The sequence below is a fragment of the Manis pentadactyla genome, chromosome 12 (assembly GCF_030020395.1).
Source record: "Manis pentadactyla isolate mManPen7 chromosome 12, mManPen7.hap1, whole genome shotgun sequence".
NCBI lineage: Eukaryota > Metazoa > Chordata > Mammalia > Pholidota > Manidae > Manis > Manis pentadactyla.
Window position 1 is genome coordinate 61,196,107 of NC_080030.1, and position 23,504 is coordinate 61,219,610.

At 37.2% G+C, this 23,504-nt stretch overlaps 1 protein-coding gene across 3 annotated transcripts in view; it reads right to left on the minus strand.

Annotated features, from left to right (window-relative positions):
- LAMA2 (laminin subunit alpha 2) overlaps positions 1-1,651 on the minus strand; it is a 631,935-nt gene extending 630,284 nt beyond the window's left edge. The window contains exon 1 of one of the 3 annotated variants that reach the window (XM_057489270.1): positions 1,326-1,651. In XM_057489270.1, coding sequence (XP_057345253.1) covers positions 1,326-1,434 — 109 coding nt within the window. In that variant the 5' untranslated portion in view covers positions 1,435-1,651. The remainder of the gene's footprint in view (positions 1-1,325) is intronic. The other 2 variants (XM_057489268.1, XM_057489269.1) reach the window with 2 other exon arrangements.
- Between the last annotated feature and the right edge of the window lie 21,853 nt (positions 1,652-23,504).

The following is a 23,504-nucleotide window of genomic DNA, read 5'->3' on the forward strand; positions in this document are numbered from 1 at the left end:
AGTATTTGTATTGTTAAAACATATCATATAACTAAGCAAGGCTAATATTTAAAGGTAGTATTTTTAAAAATCAGCTGCCAGAAATCTTCTCCAAATCACTGTGTCATAAATTCTATTAAGTCACATTGACCCTATTTTACCTCTCAGAGAAGGAAAAGCAAATATAGAAGAAAAAACTTAGTGCATCTAAGATCATTTTTATTCTAGGAATTTTAATCAAGGAGTTATTGCAGCAAGGAGAGTACTTTTTTTATTCCTTTTTAAATAGTACTACTAGAAATGCTAGATTATAAGAAGAAAAAACTGTCAAAACTGTTGGACAAAGCTTTTTTCCAGTTAACTAAAAGAGAGATAGTATATTTTAAAACTTTGGGAGATTCAGCCTCATCAAAACTCTTAAAACCTGCTAACATCCAGATTTTGTATTCTTAGAATAAACATTTTGTTATCTGAAATGAAACCTTAACTATTTAACTATTTTTTACTTTGAAACATGTTTTCCAGCTTGCTGAAATGTGTTATAAATTGTTTTAAATCACAGCACATGTGCTTCTTTTGAAATTCATGATCATAAAATAACACTTCAAAGATTCCCAAGAGTTTCAAAATGATATACATATAAACATTAAAGCACTCCAAAGAGAATTTCAGTTACATTAAACACAACTGTTTGCCAAAGTCCCCTATAGTGTCTAGGTGGCCACTGAGATCTTAAGTAAAATACAGGTGACACAGAAGTATCATCTGTAAGCCAGAGGAGAAATTTCCTTATAATAAAATAGGACACCTGAAGAGAGAATGTAGGTAAAGAAAAGGTGAAGCTGGAGGTGCCATTGCCATGAAAGAAAAAAACCCACATACTTAGCTACTTTACAAAATCTGTTCAAATAGTTGGAAGCAAAGACCTTAAATTTAAAAGAAAGATGTTTCAGCTGCATAAAGTTCCAAGATGAACCACAGCTGGGGGAACGTTTTCCCGCAGGGTTGGAGTATGATTTGGGGAAACTTTTTTTAACTGGTGAAAAGTTGCCCCTCTGAAAGATTTTGCAAATCAATTTGCAAGATGTTTAAGTAACAAGTTGTCCCAGAAACGGATGAACAATGAAAAGCGCCCGTGTTCTTTTGGGGATGAACAATCCCCCCTACACGGTGTACTCGGGCAGTTGAAAGTGAACTTGGGTCAAGCTTAGCCCCTGTCGCCCCAAAGCGCACTCCCCACCGGCAAAAGCAAAGACGCGGTCCCTGGCCGGCAGCTGTCGGAAGCGTCCCGCGAGGGGCCGCGGACCCCGAAAAGCGGTCACCTAGAGCCCGTTCCTCTCCTGTACCTCTTTGCTGATGCGCCTGAAGCGGCCGCTGCCGAGGTCGCTGTGCCCGGCCGCCCCCGAGGCCCCCGCTGAGCAGCAGGACCAGTAGGACCCCGGCGGCTCCAGGCATTGCGGTGGCCCCGGGCGGCTCCACTTCTCTGGAGCCTGAGGAGGTGCTGCGGACCTTGTTCTCCCGCCCCGGCTCGCGAGCTGAATGAGCAGCAGCTGCCGGGTGAAAGGAGGAGACAGCCCCTGGCTGGGGCCCGGCCGCCGCCGGGGAGGGGTGGGGGGAAGGGGACACTCCCCCTCCCTCCCCGACGCTGGCTCTCGCCCCACGGCGGCCGGGCACCGGCCCTTAAAGGGTCCCCGGGAAAAAGGCCTTTCCCGCCGCGGTCCTTCCCTCCAAGGAGGGCTCATACCTTAGTTTGATCTGTTAGCTGAAGTTCTTTTAAACTAAAATAAGTAATTGATAGGAAAGCACTGTGTGATCTCTAATCCCTACACATGGAAAGCATTATTTGTGGAAAGTCTGCTCGGCGAGTAACTTTACCAAAGCTGTGGAAGTACCTCCTGAGAGAGGCCTGGCAAAGCTGTGCGCAGCACTGTGCCTCCAGGTGACAGGGCTTCGGAGGCCCGAGCCGTCCCCGACGCCCGGGCGACCCGGGGTCACCCAGGGTGGAAGGGATTCCGCGGAAGCCGGCCAATCAGGCCGGGGGACTCACTGCTTGGCCGACTGCCGGCAGGGCGGCGAAGGTAGGGCAAAATAAAATTAAGCTCCTGGCTCCACTGAAACCTTTATAACCGATATAAAGGTAACATTAAGGTTTTCAGTTCGATCAAGAGACATTTATTTAAAAAGAATGAAAAGCCTTTGCTACTGTTTCCTGTCAAGACTGGAAATTTCGTCCCTTTAGGTGGCCTTTTCTTCTCTTTAACTCAGAATTTCTCCAAGTTGTTCTGCCACCCCAGGTTCAGATGACAGCTCCTTATTAGTTTTCTGTTTCTTTGTTTATTTGTTTTATATGGTCTGTGATTCTCATAAGGTTGGAAATAGCTCCTTACTGGGTTTTTATGAGATCTGAAGGATGTCTTTTGGTTTACGCAGTGACTAGGACTACTACCGGCTTAGAGTACCGAGGTCAGCGTGCTAGTTGTCCCACATGTAGGACAATTCTATACCATAAATTGTTCTGCAGGGACTTCTGAACGGGCCGCTGGGCATTCATATAGTTAAAAAACAAAAAACCTAACATCATACTTGAAACCTAACTTACATTTATTTTGCACATAAAACTTGTTTCCATGATTTTTACTTTCCAGGATGCATCTACTATATAAATTGACAAAATAATATATACTCTTGTGTTTCTGAACTTCACCAAGATGATTTTGCCATTTCAGAAAATCACATAACTGATAGCAATTCTACTCCTGGTATCATCTCCTGGAAAATATCACTACCCCGTCTGTCACATTGATGGGGACTATGGAAACAGGTTAGGGCTTTTATTTCATTTTGCCTACTAAGGTACTTTTATCCAAGTATTTACATATTCTAATGCATATTGTTTCATATAGATGATATTTTCTTTTTTGTTTTATAATTAAGACAGTCTATTGGTTTTCTAGCATATTATACTGAAGTTAGGTGATATTATCTGTGAATTGCCTTTTAATAAGAAAAGGGTATTGTTCCTAACAGAACTGATTGAGAACCCCTGGCCACATGGGGCTGAAGTGAATGGATATCCCTCAGTATTATCCATCCTTCTTAGTTCCATTAATATTAGTACTAGGAAACTTTATAAGCATGTCTTCTTTATTGTGAGAGCAAACTATGATCTCTGCTGTTAACTCGTTTAACACAGGGAAAAAATACAAAGTTGTTAACCCAATTAAAATACAGAACCAATACCATCAGAGCTATGATTTTTTTTTAAGTAAACCTAATTGAGTTACAATTTACAAAAAACAAATGCACCCATATAATATGTGTAAAAAAATGTAAGTTCCCATTTGACAATTATCCCAATTAATACATGGCCTATTTCTATCATTCCCCCAAAGTTTCCTCTCTGCCTTTTTATAGTAATTCCCCCAACCTTCCCTACAAACAGGTATACACTCATCTGATTTCTGTCACTACAGATGATTTTAGCTATTCAGAAATTTCACATAAATGGATAATAAAATAAATATATACTTGGGAGAAAAGTCTTTTGTCAAATATAAGACTTAATGTAGTACATACTATACTCAGTCCATTGACTCTTCAATATCTTGGCTTCTGTTGGAGGGGGTCATTGAGAGTCTTCCCTGTAGTGGAAGCTTCTTCAGTGACACAGTCTTAAGGCCTCTAAATATACATACTCAAGTTTTAAGATTCTGACCAGCGGGTGTAGAGATCTACTCATCTTGCAGCTGCTCAATCCAAGCCTTGTAAGTAAGAACTGCCACCTACCAGTCTAGAGTGATCTGCCTCTTTTATTGGTCTCTCCATGCCCTCCATGTATACGGGCCAGTTTGCAAACCAACAAACCACTTTCAAAGAAGAGGAGTGTTTAATTTTGATTAGGTCCAATGTAATAAGGTTTCTTCACTTATCCTTGATACTTTTTATGTCCAATTTCAAAAATCTTTGCTTCCCGCCAAGTTATGAGCATTATCATCTCTGTCTTTTCCTAGAGGTTTTATAATCTTGGCTAGTACATTTGGATTTCATACATTTGGGGTTTGCCGTGAAGTAAAAGGCTTTCTTTCTTCCACGCAGATATCTATTCACTTCCACACCATTTATTGAGAAAACTGTCATTTCCCCATCCCTCTTTTTCAGAAGTCAGTTGATCATATGTCTGTTTTTGAACTCTTTTCATTGACATTACAGATATAGAGATAGAGATATACAAAGATATATGTGTGTGTATAAATATATGTCTTTATGCCAATATTACAGTCTTTATTACTAGGTAGCTGTAAGTGTTGTAAACCCTGCAATTTTTTTTTTTAAACGAAAGAAAACTCGTTTGGCTCTTCTAGTTCTTCTGGATTTCCATACAATTTTTAAAATCAACTTATCAATACCTATCCCAAAATATAATAATATAGAAGAGAGTTTGCAACTGGGTTAAATCTATAGATACATTAATTTTGGCAAAAATGATATTTTAGCAATAGTGAGCATTCCAATCCACAAACAAGTATCCACTTATTTACATTTTTAATATTCTAAGCTGTGCTTTTTAGTTTTCAGTGTATATGTCTTCAAAATGCTTCCTAAAATTTACCTCTTTGTTTCCTGTTTTAGGATGGTATTGTCAGTAGTTTTTTTAATTTAATTTTCATGCTAATAATAATACAAGTGATTTGGTTACATATATTGTATTCTGCAAAGTTGTTAAATCACTTCAAGTAGCTTATTTATAGTTCCTTAGCATATTCCCAGTACAGGATGGTATAATCTACAAATAAAGATACCTTTATTTCTTCCTTTTCAAATTTTTAACATTTTTTTTTTGGCCATATCATACTGGCTATGATCGCCAATAAAAAGATGAAGTGGTGACATTTTTGCCTTGTTTCTGAGCAGAAGGGAAAGCAGTCATTTGTTCACCATTATGGTGATAGCTATAGGTTTTCAATAACTGCTGGTTATGAAGTTCAGGAAAATCCCTTCTTTCCCTGAGTTTTTGTGACAAAAGAATATTCAATTTTGTCAATACTTTTTCTGTATTATATAAACATAATTTTTTTTTCTTTGGTTAATGTGGTGAATTGCAGGGACTGCTTTTTCAACATTAATCACATTCACAGTCCTGAGATAAATCTTAATTTATCATGATATATTATCCCTTTTATATGTTGCAGGTTTTGATTTACTATTATTTAATTGTTTTTATGTATATATTCATGAAGGATATTAGTCTATACTAGTTTTTTCTTATAAAATTTATATCTAGTTTGGTGTCACAGTAGTGCTGGCCTTATGTTTTTTTAATTGAAAATTCAATGTTTTAAGTAAATAAAAATGATAAATATTTCCTATTTTTTGGTGTATCAGTTTTAGTAATTTGTATCTTTTAAGGAATTTATTATTTCATCTAAGTTATCAAATTTATTTGCATAAGGTTATTCATAATATTTCCTTATTGTCCTTTTAATGTCTGTAGGATCTGTAGTGATGATCACTTTTTCTTGATACTGGTAATTTGTGTCCCCTCTATTTTTTTATAAAGGCTTGTCGATTCTATTCATTCTTTCAATGAATCAACTTTTGGTTTCACTGTTGTTTTCTATTGTTTTTCCATTTTCTGCTTCATTGATTTTCCCTTGTATATTTAAATTTTCCATCCTTCTACTTATTTTAAGTTTACTCATTCTTCTTTTCAACTACTTTGAGTAGGTTAGATTATTGATTGCAGACCTTTGTACTTATAAAACATATAGCTATTATATTAATAGCTACTGTATAACTATTATATTATTTTATAACTATTATACAATTAGTTACTGTTGCATAACTATTCAAGCTCTGATTTTTCTCTAAGCAGAGCCTTAGCCACATCCCACAAATTTGGAAGTTTAAAAAAAATTAATTCAATTCAAAATCTTTTCCTGTGGTTTATTTCTTGACCCCTGTGTTATTTTGAAGTGTGTTGTTGCTATGGTCTCAATGTTTGTCTCCCTATGATGCATATTTTGAAATCCTAATACCCAATGTGATGGTATTAGGAGGTGAAGCCTTTGGGTGATGACTAGGTCATAAGGATGGAGCCTCATGAATGGGATTAGAGCTCTTATAAAAGAGACCTGAGAGAGCTCCCTTACCCTCTTCTGATATGTGAGGATACAGCAAAAATGATAGTCAACTATAAATTAGGAAGCAGCCCCTCACCAGACAACACATCTGTGAGCACCATGATCATGTGTGCACTCCTCAGTCTCTCTAAGTGTGAGAAATAAATTTCTGTTCTTTATAAGCCACATAGTCTACAGTATTTTATAATAGCAGCACAAATGGATTGAGATAGTTGTTAATATCCAATTTTTTGAGGTCACATTAGATATCTTATTGTTAATTTCTAGTTTAATTCTCTATGGTCAGAGAATATACTCTGTATGACTTCAATACTTCTAAACTCAGACTTGTTTTTAATTTTAGCATGTGGTTTTAGTGTTCCATAGGTAATAGAAAACAATGGTACTCTGCTGTTCTTAGGTGGAGTGTTCTATAAAGTTTAAGTCAAGTTCATTAACAGTGCTGTTCTTTACACTTATTCATTTGCTGTTTATTTGTTCTATCAGTTACTAAGATAAACATTGAGATTTCCAATTACAACTGATATTTCTATTTCACCTTTCAGGCCTTACATTAGTTATCTATTGCTTCATAACAAATTACCCCCACATTTGGAAGCTTAAAATAGTAAATATTTTAATATTTTATTTATTATCTTAAAGTTATTGTGGATCAGGAATTCAGAATCATTGATTGAGGTGGTTCTCTTCATTTGGGTCTGTTGTGAGGTTGCAGTTAGTCACCCTCAGGTTATAACGGGGCTAGAGAACCCACTTCTGAGATGGTTGTTGGCAAGAGGCTTCAGCTTGGCCACATTTGCTTCATATAAAATGGCAGCTGGCTTCCCCTGAAGCAAGTTTTCTCAGAGAGAGTGAGAAAGGAGGAATCTACAATGCCATTTATGACCTAGTTGCAGAAATCACACAGCACTCTCCTGGGCCCAGGCGCTCCAGGTGTTTGGGGCCGGAGGGGAGCCTCAGGAAGGGACAGGCCTGCCACCTGCACCCATGGAGATGCACCTGTGGGAGCAGGCACCGGCAAATGGGGAGCAGTCTGCTCCCTGCCCCAACAGCAGCAGCGCTCAGCAGAAACCTGGAGCCTCTTGGGTATTTTATTCATTAGAAGCAGTTTAGTAAGTATAGAGCACCTTCACAGGATGAGGAATTAGCATCTACTTTTTGGAGAATGGGATATCAAAAAACCTGTGGCTATATTTTTTAATTACCACCATCCTATAAGATTTTGCCTCATGTAATATAAAATTCAGTTATCAATGAATACCTATTAGTATTTCTATGTCTTCTTCAAAATCTAATCTTTCATCACTATGAAATGTCCCTCCATATCTTTACTAATATTTTCCACCAAATTCCATTACCCTATTATTCATATATCCACTCCATATTTCTGATAATTAATTTTGGCTTGGTATACTTTTTCTAACCTTTACTTTTCAAGCTGAGTCATTATATATGAAGGGAGGTCTCTTATTGCCAACATATAATTGAATCTTGTTTTTTCATCTAGACTGGTAACTTTTGCCTTCTTTTTGGGGTATTTAGATATATACTGTCCAATGCAATAACCACCAGCCACATGTGGCTCTTTAAATCAGATTAATTAAAATAAAAATTAATTTAAAATTCAGGTCCTCAGTCACCACAGCCTCACTCCAACTGATCAAAAACCATGTGTGGACAAGGGACATTTCTCCTGTAACTGAAAGTTCTATCATATCAAAACTCCAAACATATTATAGGGCCAATATATTATAGGAAGCTGTTAAAAATGAAATACATGACCAATATATAATTTAAATGTCAGTTATGTCTGACTTCTCAATTATTTCTATTTAAAGAGGAAAAGATATTAAAATAAAAGTTCCTGGATAACTGCAACACACAAGCATATCACCTGCAGATGAGAGAATTGCCTGGGAGACCAACTGCACAAACTAATCAGAAAATATAATTGTTTTATGTGGAGTTTCTTTAGCTCTAACTAGAAAAGGATTGTGTTTAACTGTTAAGATTCTGAAATATAGAAAAAAACTAACAACTGAAATAAAAAGTAGAAAACAGAAACATGGAAAAAAGAAGAAATAGAATTTAATACATGTGAAAAAAAGTTCTAAAAATCTATGAAAAGAGGACAAAGAAAATTCATGGGTTTTTTTTACTCTAAAACTCTATGGGGAAGAGGTTTTCAAAATGCAACCTTTACAGCCAAATGTGAATTTAAAGATTTTGTCCTGATATTTATTCAGTTCTTCTCAAAACCACACTTAGTGTGTTAAAACTATTTCTTCCCTTTCTTATTGGTTGATGAAATACATGTCCATCTTGTACTTAAAAAGACACTGGAAGTTTTTAAGCTGGGAAGTACCATGATCAGATCTCTGTTTTTAATAAACAGGTGTTTCAATGTGGAGAGTTGATAGAAAATGATGAGTAAGAAAAATGGGAGCAAATGAACCTAACTGGAGAGCAATGTGTCAGTCATTCATTCTTGTAACAATCATAGAATGCCTGATTTGAGTTGGAAAATAGACACAGCAGCTACTACAGAAAACAAGATCAACAAGGTCCTGCTATCACAAGCACTTACATTCCTCTGAAGAAACAAATAATAAACTAGTAAAAAATTTTTAATGAGTCATTAAAAATTGTTATAACACTTATGAAGAGAACAAACAAGATGATATAACAGTAACAATAAGGTGAAGTTTTCTTTAAATAGGGTGTCAGGAAACCCTCTCTGAGGATGTGACTTGTTAAGCTGAGATCTGACAGAGCACAGAACTCCAATGAATGCAGTGTCAGTGAGGGGAGAAAATGTTTTGGAGATGTTTAAGAGAGTGAATTAACAAAACTTGCTAACCAAACGGATATGGGGATTTAAGGATTATTCTAAAGTTTCAGGTTGGAGCAATTGGCTGTCTGGTAGTATTAATAACTGCAATAGGAAATACAGGAAGATTGCCCTGTATGTTAAATATGTCAAGGTAATTACCACTGGAGATGTTCAGTTGGTTATTTTTAGTTCCTCTGAAGCATTTCATAGTCATCCCGTGAGCAGAGCACACATTCAAGGTAGTACTTCTCTATGCAGTTGAGAAATGGGTGTAAAGAGAATAATAAGCATAATTAGCCCAGAAACAAATATAAGCATACAAAATAATTTAGTATGTGCTTGTTTGCACCATATATTAATGAGAAGAAAAAAAAAGGAGTATTCAGCTTCAAGGTGTGGGCAATTGGCTGAGCATTTGGAAAAATAAAATTTAGTTAGATCTTCACTTAACACCATACAAAATTCCAAATAAACTTAATGATTCTGGTTGCTGTGTTGAATGAAAATAGTCTGTCTGGACCAAGGGTAGGTATAAGATGGTTAGTTATCAGGCCACTACAGAAATCCAGAGCTTGTGATGGTGGTATGAACCGAGGAATAGCAGAGATGGAAAGTGACAGATTCTGCATGTATTTTAAAGGTAGAGCCTACTGAATTAAGAAGCCAACTGTGTAAACTGTTAAAAATAAAATCATAAAAGCATTAGAAGGAAATTACAGTTAGAGGTAAGGGAGCCTTTCTAACATCCCAAAATTTGAAAACTATAAACAATTTCATTGTTAAAGTAACTAAAATGAACTATGAAGCAACAGAAAGGTAGAAGATACATGCAACACATATAAAAGTTGAATACATAGAATATATACATTAAATCAACATAAGAAAAGCAAACAATTCAACAAAAAAAAAGGGCAGACTATGGTGAGGATATTTACACAAGAGGAAATGTGAATAGCAATATACATACAGAAGGTACTCAATCTTGACAGGAAGTAGGAAAACACAAATTAAAACAATTAAATGTCCATGTTCATCCATTGGTTTGCCAAAAAATAAGTTGAAACATTCAAGAGTTGAACAAAGCATGATATGGGGCTTATATGTCATCAATAAAAGTGTGTAATTTTCCAATACATGAGAAGCACAAATTGATCAAATATATTAAAATGTTAAAAACTCATCAACCCAGCAAATCCCCTTGATACCTACTTTAAAGAAATATTCTTTTATCACTAAAAATACATGTAAGTCCAGGGGAAGGAAATTCAGGGGCAAAATACCTCTAAAAACCAAAATCAGTCAAAGGGAGAAATAAAGTTTAAAACCCGTTTATTGCTTACAAAACTGCAGTCCGGCCCATCTCTCTCTCCTGCTCAAGCAGCCACAACACCAGCTCTCCCCCTCACCTCTCAGGTACATACAGATAAGCCCTCTGTTGCCCAGGTAATCACCCACTGATATGGAGATGAACTTCTCCACCCCTGAGGAAAGATGCAAATGCACTAAAGCCTACTTCTTTACACCTCTGAACACTTGTTGATATGCAGATGCACCAAAGCCAGGCGAGAAATTCTGGAAATTTTCAATTTTACCCACAGTCCACCTCTCCAGAAATCTCGCCTTACAATTTACTCGATCCCCCTCTTCTAACCCATCTAGTAACATGCAATAGCAACAGCGATAAAATCTAGATAATGCTCAAGCCAGAGGATTCAGTTAGATTCAAAGTCCCATGCAGATTAAGTCCAAAGCTCGTCCATTCCAGCCATCACCCGGCAGCTGCAGCCAGGGGGCGCATCCAGGACACAAAGACTGTAGAAGCAAATAACTGTAATTGTCGGGAGCCAATTTGCTGTTATTACAGGAATACACAGAAGGCCAGCTTCCAGGCCTCTTCCCCAAGGTGCCAGAAGAGCCAGCCATCGCTGATTCATGTGTTGAAACGTCCAGGGCCACGTCCATTTTACTCCTGATTGCTGCACCTATGCTTGCAACACATGTCCAATAAAGTGTGTACCTCGATCGCTCTCAGTAACCGGCGACTGACCATAGGCTGCAGAGAGATGCTCTAGGCCTCTCTTGGTGGTTTGCTGATCTGCACAACGTGCACAGCACTCCTCCTGGGCTCAGCTGACTTCTTCAAAGGTGAAAGACAAGCTACACCAATGGGCCCACATTGTCTTTTGAGGTGTCTGTGCCACGCCACTCCGTGGCCTTTGGGTCCAGTCTTGCACCCAGCCCGTGATGGGATAGGAGGTTATTACCTTGGTTGGAGCTGTTCTGGTGATGGACTCTGTAGCCAGCAAGGCGTGGTACACAGCAGCCAGTTGCTTCTCTATCAAGGTGACCCTGACCTCTGCTCCTTTCCATGGTTGTGGCCAGGCTCCGGCCGGCAGCAAGAGCAGCAGCAGTGGCAGAAGCAGTAGCTTTAGGCTCGGGCCACAGGCTGGGGTCGGTGTGGCCAGCAGTCTTGATGGTGCCTCCACGACCACATGAGTGTAGACACATGTTCCTCAGCGTGAGCGCTGCTTCTCCCCATCATTTCTAGGGGTGGCCCTCCCAAAGGTTGCACCCATTATGACAGGTTTCAGGTTCACAGGAACCCTGCCGACTACACCAATTGTAAATCTGGGGAAAGGAAATCCCAGGGCAAAATACCTCTAAAAACCAAAATCAGTCAAAGGGAGAAATAAAGTTTAAAACCCGTTTATTGCTTACAGTACTGCAGTCCAGCCCATCTCTCTCTCCTGCTCAAGCAGCCACAACACCAGCTCTCCCCCTCACCTCTCAGGTACATACAGATAAGCCCCTGTTGCCCAGGCAATTACCCATTGATATGGAGATGAACTTCTCCACCCCTGAGGAAAGATGCAAATGCACTAAAGCCTACTTCTTTACACCTCTGAACGCCTGTTGATATGCAGATGCACCAAAGCCAGGCAAGAAATTCTGGAAATGTTTAAATTTTACCCACAATACACCATGCAGGATTTTCACTGTAATATTGAAAAATAAAAGTTTCCTAAATTTCCAACAGAGGACTAGATAACCTATGAAGCATTCGTAACAGGAAAGAAAATAATGTATATCTTCAGTTCCTGACATGAAAAGATACCTAATATATAACATCAAAAAAGAAAGCTGATTGAATATATAATATTTGCATATGTATGTGTAGAAGTATATGATGATTATCTGAGTAGTTTTCTGAATCCCCACAGTTGTGAAGTTAAAGAAAAATAAAGGTATTATTAAGTAGCAATATAAAAAAGAGAAAATAAAGAAGTATAGATGATGCTTAGAACAAAATGGTTTTATGATCAAAATGTTCAGCAGAGCTTGCATACATTAACAAAACTGTCCTGTTTTAGAACTCTGTTGCAAAAGTCAATGATTCCATATCACATTTTTATACAATTTTGTCAGAAAAATTTACAGCAAAACACTCTTGACTCATGATTTAGGTATGCCAAAATAAGACCTGTTAAGATGTAATTTCCTTATTTTGATGAAACCAAGATAAATATTTATTTTTTTAATTTTAGTCTTATTTTTAAGATAAAATGCCAATCAAAGCTTTTCCTCTCTATGGTGCTATGTCCTTTTTATAAGGGATTTACATTAAATAACACCTAATGCATATTATATTAAATCCATAGACAGTGAATCCCAAATGTCTTGGTGCAGTTTTAAGTTGTACTCCCTGAAGTTGTGAAGTACATGTTAACTTTAGAAGTATATATTCTACAGCTCTACCAAAAGAATCATTTGAAAGCTTTACATTTCCAGTATATGTATTTAATTTGGGGAATCATAAATTTTTAATTTTTAATTTTGTTTTAGTCTTTCTGATTGAAGATGGCAAACATTGACTAAAACCAATTAAAAATTTATTATTCAGATTCTCAAAACAAAACAAATGTAAATAAATTTAAATAATTAAACTTTCAAATGATATGCTTGCTAAGTTTGTAATACCTCAGATGTTACTAAAGCTTATAATTACACATATGTATGTGTGTGGGTTTGTGTTTGTGTGTTTGTGTACACACAACCTAGACTCATAAAAGATAAAAGTCTTCTAACAGACATTAGAAAAAGAAAAATCAAGGCCTCAGAACCTATTGAAATAGAGATACAGACTATTTCTTGAAAAAAGAATCAAATATTAGATATATCAGTTCTTCTCAAATTAATCAATACCAGTTAATCCTAGAAGATTTATGAAATCTGACAAGCTGACTGATCCTTGTTAAGGAAAAAAAAATTCTAACATATTAAAGATGGAAAATAAGATTTTATTCTAAAGAGATATTATTGCAATGGGAGTTTTGCAACAGCAAAGAGAGATAAGACTCATCTTGGAATACAACAAGAACAAGTGGATTTACAGGCAAGGAACAGGTTGGGGTGGGGGTAAGTGGATGGAAAATTGCTAAGAGGATACATCAAGGATAGGGAGATTCCTGTTAAGCAAACTAAACACACATTTGCTAACGGTAAGCCAGGGTGATCAGATATCAAGGCTGGAGAATCAGAAATTTGACCAGATGTAATGGTGACCAGATATTAAGGGTAGCAGGATTCTCTCTAAATTCACTTAGCAGGGTTCTTACTAACAGCAGACTCTGCAAGGATGGGGATGGAAATCCAGGGTCGAGGCCTTGTCTGGGAAGAAGGCTCAGAAGGGCCTAACTAAAGTTTGTTCAAGGAGAGCTTCTTTGCCACTTATACATTCTTTTGGGGAAAAAAAGCTTACAAAGAGCCAAACAAATGTTTGATTATTGAAAAAAAAAAAGATTCCAGCACTTGGTTCTGGCACCATAGCACTGCCATCATCCAGCTCCCACCAGCTCCTTGGACCAACACCCAGAGGACCTTCATCATCATCAAGCTAAACAGAGAACACTGCGGCTTGGTGGATGAGATCGTGAAAGTCTTCAAGCAAAATGGAATCCATTGTGTGGCCATGACATTCCTTTGGGTGTCTGAGGAACACCTGAAGTGGTACTCTATAGACCAAAAAACTGGCCTTCCTGAGGCTGTGAAGTACATGTACTTGGGACTGTTGTGACTGTGACCCTGGAGGGCCTGGATGTGGTGAAGACAGGGTGACTGATGCTTGGGAAGACATCCAGCAGATACTAAGCCAGGAACCATTCTCAGGGACATCTGCACTCAAGTTTGCAAGAATATTGTTCTTGGCAGTAATTCAGTAAAAAGTCCTGGAGGAGAAATCAGCCTTAAGAATTGGTAGACTACAAAGAACTCACATGCCTCAGCAACCAAAAACCAAATAACCCATTTAAAAAATGGGCAGAGAATATGAACAGACAATTCTCCGAAGAAGAAATTCAGATGGCCGACAGGCACATGAAAAGATGCACAACATCACTAATTATCAGGGAAATGCAAATAAAAAACACAATGAGATATCACCTCACACCAGTTAGGATGGCCAGTATCAAAAAAACTAAGAACAAGAAATGCTGGCAAGGATGCAGAGAAAGGGGAACCCTCCTACACTGCTGGTGGGAATGTAAACTACTTCAACAATTGCGGAAAATAATATAGAGGTTCCTCATAAAACTAAAAATAGAAATACCATTTGACCCAGAAACTCCACTCCTAGGAATATACCCAAAGAATATAATTTCTCAGATTCAACAAAGCCATATGCACCCCTATGTTTATCGCAGCACTATTTACAATAGCCAACAAATGGAAGCAACCTAAATGTCCATCAGTAGATGAATGGATAAAGAAGATGGGGTACATATACACAATGGAATACTATTCAGCCATAAGAAAGAAACAAATCCTACCATTTGCAACAACATGGATGGGGCTGAAGGATATTATGCTCAGTGAAATAAGCCAGGTGGAGAAAGACAAGTACCAAATGACTTTCCTCATTTGTGGAATATAACAATGAAGCAAAACTGAAGGAACAAAACAGCAGCAGACTCACAGACTCTAAGAAGGGACTAGTGGTTACCAAAGGGGAGGGGTGGGGGAGGAAAGGGAGGGAGGGAGGGAGAAGGGGATTGAGGGCTATTATGATTGGCACACATGGGGAAGACAGTGTAGCACACAGAAGGCAAATAGTGACTGTAGCATCTTACTACACTGATGGGCAGTGACTGCAATGGGGTATGGGGAGACACGATAATGTGGGTGAATGTAATAACCACATTGTTTTTCATGTGAAACCTTCATAAGAGTGTGTATCAACAATACCTTAATAAAAATTTTAAAATTAAATAAATAAATAAATAAATAAAACCCTTATAATAATAATAAAAAAGGATTGGTTGACTAAATGTCTTGTGCCTATGACTAGATCTATGAGTAAGAGGTGGACAAAGCAGCAATCTCCTTGGGGGCCACTGACGTGTTCCTGGACACGGCTCTCCATTCCACTAGCTTGGAAGCAAAAGGATCCATCGTTCTTTTCTAAATTCATTTACCAAAAAAACCTTTGGAAACTGGAGGAAAAAAAGAAGAATTAGGGAAGATACTAATGCTTCAACAACAGGAGAATAGATCAATATAATAGTGTATATTTAGATGAACAAATACTTATGAATTAGTAGAGAAAGGATGACACCATGACTATTAACTACTAATTGAGAAAAAATGAAATTAGTTACAACAGCATACTTTACATAAAAATAAATACCATATGGATTCAAATTTTCACATACAAAAGCACTTCAAAAATATAAATGAAAATATTAGAGAATATGTTTATAAACTAGGGGTTTGACAGTATTTCAAGCACTTCATAAACAAGTCACAAAACTCAGAACCACAAGAGAAAATTAGCATAAGTGACCACATAAAAATGTGAACTTCTCATGTGGAAAGAAACCACATGTACAGTTATGGTCAAAAGACTGTGAGGAATTTTTCCAAAATATTTAATGGCTGTATGGTTTATAGTTATTGTTTTTAAAAGTTTCTGTGAGTAACTAATAGAAATATAGGCAAAGAATATCAATAAGCAGTTCACAAGAACAAAGATTCAAATTTTTTTAAAATGTAAAAATTGTTCAACTATTTATCAGAAATCTAAATGAAAACAATAATGAAATTTCTGTTTCTACTCTAATAAATAAAATAAGTGATCAAAATATTTAAAGGTTAGTCATATCTAGTATTGGTAAAAATACAGGAACAGACATTCTCATACCCTGTGGTCGTAAATTATCATGATCCTTTTGGGGATCAGTTTGACAGAGTCTACACAGTTAAGCAAGCATTCCTCTGACTCAGTTATTCCACTTTCAGAAACATGTTTCACAAACACGGTCTGTTTTACCTCAGCCCATGTTTCTCTAATGTGAATTTTTCATACTTAAGGGAATGGATGCAAATATCACACAGAAGCTTTGTAGGTTTATACATTATTTTCATAAGCAAAGGAAGCAGGGAAAACATGAGTAGTAATCCAAATTTAAATGGAAAAGTAAAAAGCCCACAGCTGGGCTGATGCAGTAGTACCAGGACTCCATTAAGGCCTGTTTGTAGAAAATTAAAAATCAGTTCCTGTACCCGGGCTTCTCCAGTGGTGGCTCACCCACCACCTATGTCTCTCTTGTCTTACTGCAGGTTACACTGCCACCTCTGCCCACCTTCATGGCATCCACCCAGCTCGCAGCTCCACTTCATCAGCATTCTTTCAACACCATCAGCCCTGCTTGTAACAGCATTTCCATTTAGTGATAGTGTATGTTTTCCCATCCATTATGTCAGCTTCCAGGCACGCAGACCTCTCTTGCCTGGAAAGTCAACATTATCTCTCCAAGTACCAATTTATTTTTGTTGGTGTTCTAGTATCAAATGCATGTAGGTATTGAGTGGTCTGAGCTAACCCTATTTTATGTCTTGGTATCTTAATTGCACTATCCTGGAGAACATGAAGTTTTTTAGGAGCTCACACATAATGCCAGAGAAGAAAGCCTGTCCTTGCACAAGTGAACAAAGAGATATGGGCACAAGGATGATCACTGCAGGAGTGTTTGCAGTGGCACATAATCAGAAGCCTAAAGTCTATCCATTGGGAATAGTAAGATAAATTATGATCAGTCTTTGCCAATGAACCTTATTCCGTTACCCAAAGGAGGCAGATATATAAGCATAGAAATTTCACCAAGGTATTTTAAGTTTACAAAGTTACTGAGCAATGTGTATTTTTACATTAAAATATAAAACATACAAAACTATATCTACATGTACCTAATTGTTCCCAATAGTTACAAGAGTGCAGTGTTATTAATGGAGAATTTTCATGTTTTAGTAAATATGTTTCTGTACAAATTAAGGCTTTAAAAATATGTTATTTTTTGCATATATTACATGCATATATTCATGGATCATTTTTGTAATGATTTTTAAATAACCTATTTTAAATTCAAACACTAAAAATCTACAAAACATGTTTGGCTCTTTCGGGTAGAGGAAGATAGAAATGGCAAAGAAACAAAATGAATAGCCCTTATTAGTAAATGTCAAATATTTATTATCTCAAAAATCATAAATAAAAACATAAAAGCAAACTTGAAAAAAATATATGCAATATATATAACTAATATATAACTAATGGGAGCACATCTCAAAATATGTACCATTTTCCAAAAATATAAATGCCCATTCTATAGCCAGAAATTCCTCTTCAACCTGGCAAGGTGGATCAGGAATGTTGGGTAGAATAATACGGTGCTGAAGAGCAGTTAATCCATAGCAGTGAGCAAGGTGTGGGAATGGTTAGAAAAGAGATAGATGGTTAGAGTTTGAAGAAGAGCAACTTTTTTCTTGTCTGAATTTAAATCAGTTAAAAGATAGACAAGTCAGGCAGAGAAGTTGAAATCAATGTACATTATTGAAGAATGTTGCTTAATTGTGTAGGCATGAAAGCTTCTTAATACCAAACCCCAGAGTTAGACAGTTACCCACCTGCTTACATTCAGCTCTGGGAAAATTGCAAGGACCCACCTCCACAAAGCCCACCCAAACAAAACGTATTTATTGAGTGGAGAACCTGAATAGGCGGGTAAATATCAAAAACAGGCCTTTACACGCCCAGTTCGACTTCCCAATTTATCAAGCTGATAATTCACCCCACATCCCATGGAGAAGAGAGAGTAAGGCGAAGACAGAGACAAGAGAGATAGTCTAAGTCCTTCACCGGGGAACATGAAGGCAAGCGAAAGGAGGGCCCAGTCTTTCCTACAGAGACTAGAAAAGAAAATAGAGATTTACATGTGTAATTAGGAAGTTAATGAAAGAGATGAAGACATGAAAAAATTTCAAAGAATAATGAATTCAGTTATGTTTATATATATATAAATTAGAAAGCACACTGTAAAACAATTTCTACCATTTAAAAAAACTTTGTTCCTTTCTATTTTTTAATGTACCTTCTGCAGCAGATAAACTTAAAGCCTTTATATGAAACATAAAATGCATCATTAACCTTGACTTTAGAGTTTTAAGAACATAGAATGTTCCCTGGATCAGCACTCCTTTCAAGGAGAAAAATAGAGTTGAAATTTATGTCTGAAATGTCAAATAACATTGTTGGACTCCAAATGTCCCACCAACCTATTTTATCTCACATCACTTCATCATTTAATTGAGATCAAAATGTTTCTATATTCTACATGAAGGCAAAAATTATGAAAAGGCATATATAAAGAATAGCAAAGTACTCAGAGATTCATTATAACTAGTGTTATTATAGAAATTTTCAAGTGAAAGAACATTTACATCAAAAGAGGTATTGAGAAAGAAAATGATTTGAGACTCTTAATTTTAAGTTAGCAAAATGCCCTTACAAAATTCAGGCACTCATACTTGTCATGACACACTCTCTCTCAAAACACTCTTAACCAGAGTAATTTGGGAATGGTGAGAGGTGATATTCAGAATAAAAAGTCAATTTTAACTTTTTTTCTTATTTGATCTTTTCTCCCTCTCTCCACACTAAAGAAATAACCAACTTAACACAAATGAAATTCTTGTCTCCTGGCACATTTCAGATGCCAGCCTGCAGTGACTGGACATGGCCTCTTTTAGTCACATTTGTGACTAGAGCTGCAAAAGACATTCCCTGACCCGACCAGTGGGGTGACTACACCTTCCACTGTGTTGAACTCAGGCTTGCCTTGTGACTTGCTTTGGCCTGTGAAATAAGAAATGTGATATTTGTCATTCTGCTTGCTTCACCATACTTTTCTCCAATTCTGTCATGAGGTCTAGTAAAGCTCCAAGTAAGGCAAAACCATCAGCCTGCATCACAGAGTGACATGCAGTGGATGTGAGATACAGGCATTTGCTGTTCTAAGCCCTTGATGGTGGAGTTGTTTATTCACTGCATTAGCATGTACCTGTCTCTACAGATACCAAGCATCATCAAAGAGAAAGGAAAGAAAAAGCCTTCAGTCCACCTTCCTTCTCTGGATTAAAAGTAAGAAAAATCACTTCAAGGGTGTGTTTTTCTATATATATATATATATATATATATATATATATATATCAATAACAATATTACACACAGCAGTAATAGTAGTATAACTCCATTTGGGTTCATGGACCCAATTCTAATGTGTGTAAGTATGAGGGAGGGAGTCCTTCCACACATAATACCAAGCAATTCTCAAACACCAGCAGCATGTGGAACTCAATTCTGATGCTATCTGCACAGAGACAGCACCAGATTCCCAGGTTAAGGGCTCTCTCTGTCCTACAAAACTGCCCTCTACTCTCCAACTCCAGATGCCAGTCACAAGCCCCAGGCTGTCCCCTGTGCTTCTGACCTACTGGCTATAGATTGGAGGTTCCCACCACCTCTGCCTTCATTCAATTAATTTTCTAGAGCTGCTCCAGAACTCAGGAAAACACTTAACTTTACCAGTTTAATAAAGGATACTGCAAAAGATACAAGTTAACAGACAGATGAAGAGATATATAGGACAAGGTCCTAAATAAAGGAGCTTCTATCCTTGTAGAGTTTTGGGGCCTGGCTTGGTGGCAGGTGGAAGCGTTCTGGTCCCCCAAGCATAGAAACTCTTCCTGACTGAGAAGTAGGATCCAAGAGAGCAGAGAGTGGTAAGCTTTTCCCAGGGGGTTTTGTGAGGGCTTCATTGCATAGTCATGACTGACTAAATCTTGGCCACTGGCTGAGTCAGCCTCCAGCCCCTGCCATCAGGTAGGGGTCCAAAAGCCTCTCATTAACAGACAGAACACTCATTTCACCTTTAAGACTCAGCAGTGTTTTCAGGAGCTGTGAATGAAGACCAAATATACCTGGGAAATAGATATTTGGTCATCTGAATGACCAAATATGTATTTCTTATGACACATTATTGTATTCATTTTTTAAAAAAAATTCATCCATAAGTGCTTGAATTGACTGATTAAAACAGAAAAATGACCATCTGCTCTAACAATCTATAGACTTTGTCTCTTAGCATCTTTATTTCTGTAAAAACTGGTAATTACTTACTAAATACAGAAACTTTATTTTAGTCCTGCCTTTAAAAAAAACCATCATCTGATATCGATCTGGATCTATGTGAATGGCTGTTTATTAAAAGAAAACAAAATAATACCAATTTTTCTGCCTGTAGAAGAAAAATACATTATCGTCTAATTTCTGAATCAAATAAGATTCTATTTATTTTCACTGTGAATAAGCATACTTTAAATTAATAAGTGAATGAGTAATTATGGTGGTTTTAGAAAATTATGTAATTTTCAAATAAAAATGCTAATCTTAACACTTTCTTAGGCAAAGAAGGTTATGGCCTACTAAAGAGAGCTTGATGCCTTCAATTAAAATAACACTATTGAAAAGAGTCTCAACCTTTATTTGAATTGTACTTCTGTTGCAAGAGAAAAGCTGCCAAATGTGTCTAGAATTGATTAATAAGAATAACTGCCTCCTACTAATTTTAATCTTTTGTACAGCTTTGCCTCTCATGGGATAAACATGAGGACTATGTGGCTTTTCATCAAATCTGAATCTAACCAGTCCCTTGCCAGCAGCCAATGAGGTGCAAACATAAATTAAACTAGACTGAGGATTATATTGCTTGGCTGTTTGAAAATTTATAATACTGCAAAGCATGCAGGCACAGAGTAGCAGATGGGCAATACTGACCAAAATTTTCTTTCTGGATATTGCCCATCTGTTTTCCTTTTTGCATTTCTACTTCAAACTATTCTACCCATCCTAATGTTTCTTAGTGTGTGTGTGTGTGTGTGTGTGTGTGTGTGTGTGTGTGTAGTTTATTTAGTTACTCAAGTTTTCAATGGTCAAATATAGAGTTAATAATTTCATCAACTTCATTATAAACAATAATTATTATTAATTTGCATTGTGTGTTTCCTAGATTCCAGTCACTCTCTGAAATCCCTGTGCAGCTAACAATGATAGAATTATTTTTTTTCTTTTAACATAGTGGTATAAATGGAAGTTTACACCCAGAATTTCCAGAATTTCCCACTTGGCCTTAGTCCATTTACATACCAATGGATGTTTATCACAGCAGAGCCTCCGGCCCATCTGGGCAAGTCCCCTCACTCCCGAAGCTACACAGGGGCACAGAAATTCTTCTATTTATAATATCTTATTTATAATCTTAAGCCAAGAATTTTGGAATTTGAGGAAAGCATTTCTCTTTTCTTAAGATGTTCATACATTGAGGAAAAAAGATTCATATTCATTGAATTTTCCACCATACTCAATTATCATAGCCACTGGTGTCTCATAGCCTTGCTTTGAATTGTTATTTAATAGTAGATGACCCTGGCAAAAAACTGGACAGCTACATGCAAGAGAATGAAACTGGATTATTGTCTAACCTTATACACAAAAGTAAACTCAAAATGGATCAAAGACCTGAATGTAAGTCATGAAACCATAAAACTCTTAGAAGAAAACATAGGCAAAAATCTCTTGAATATAAACATGAGAAAATTCTTCCTTAACACATCTCCTTGCGCAAGGGAAACTAAGTCAAAAATGAACAAATGAGACTACATCATGCTAAAAAGCTTCTGAACAGCAAAGGACACCATCAGCAGAACAAAAGGCATCCTACAGTATGGGAGAATATATTCATAAATGACAGATCCGATAAGGAGTTGACATCCAAAATATATAAAGAACTCACATGTCTCAATACCCAAAAATCAAATAACCCTACTAAAAAATGGGCAGAGCATATGAACAGACACTTCTCCAAAGAAGAAATTCAGATGGCCAGCAGGCACATGAAAAGATGCTCCACATTGCTAATTATCAGAGAAATGCAAATTAAAACCACAATGAGACATCACCTCACACCAGTTAGGATGGCCAACACAGAAAAGTCTAGGAACAACAAATGCTGGTGAGGATGAGAAGAAAGGGGAACCCTCCTACACTGCTGGTGGGAATGTAAACTAGTTCAACCATTGTGGAAAGCAATATGGAGGTTCCTCAAAAAACTAAAAGTAGAAATACCATTCGACCTGGGAATTCCACTCCTAGTAATTTACCCAAAGAAAACAACTTCTCAGATTCAAAAAGACATATGCACCTCTATGTTTATTACAGCGCTATTTACAATAGCCAAGATATGGAAGCAACCTAGGTGTTCATCAGTGGATGAATGGATAAAGAAGATGTGGTACATATGCACAATGGAATACTATTCAGCCATAAGAAACAAATCCTACCATTTGCAACAACATGGATGGAGCTAGAGGGTGTTAGGCTCAGTGAAAAAAGTCAGGCAGAGAAAGACAAATACCAAATGACTTCCCTCATTTGTGGAGTATAACAACGAGGCTGAAGGAACAAAATATCAGCAGACTCACAGACTCCAAGAAGGGACTAGTGGTTACCAAAGGGTAGGGGTGGGGGAGAGAAGGAGAAGGGGATTGTGGGATATCATGATTGGTGCACATGGTGTGTGTGGGGTTACAGGGAGGACAGTGTAGCTCAGAGAAGACAAATAGGGACTCTGTGGCATCTTGCTACACTGATGGACAGTGACTGTGATGGCATATGGGAGGGGACTCAATAATAGGGGTGAATGTAGTGACCACATTGTTTTCCTTGTGAAACCTTCATTAGAGTATATATCAATGATACCTTAATAAAAAAAAAATAATAGATGACCCCAGGAGATAATTTAATTAGTGGCTCAGGTACCACATGCCATTGGTTACCAAACTTCTATCCTTTAATATTTGCTAGAATTTTTCTGCCTGTAGGGCAGTTAACAAATCCCAAATCTCTCAACATGCATGTGTTCATGTGCTATCCTCCATCTTTTTCTTTTAGGCTTGTTGATTACAAACGTTTCTGGTCCTAATTATATGTTAGTCAGGGATCTTCACTGAAAACAACACAGACTAACACTGTCTGATTTAAGATAAAATTAAGTTTCAAAAGAAATTCCAAGGGGGTTGGAGTACCAGATTCAGAGGCCATACAACCAGAGCAGCAGCCAAATCATACCCTGCAAGTTTGCCATGTCTGATGCTGCTGAAAGTTC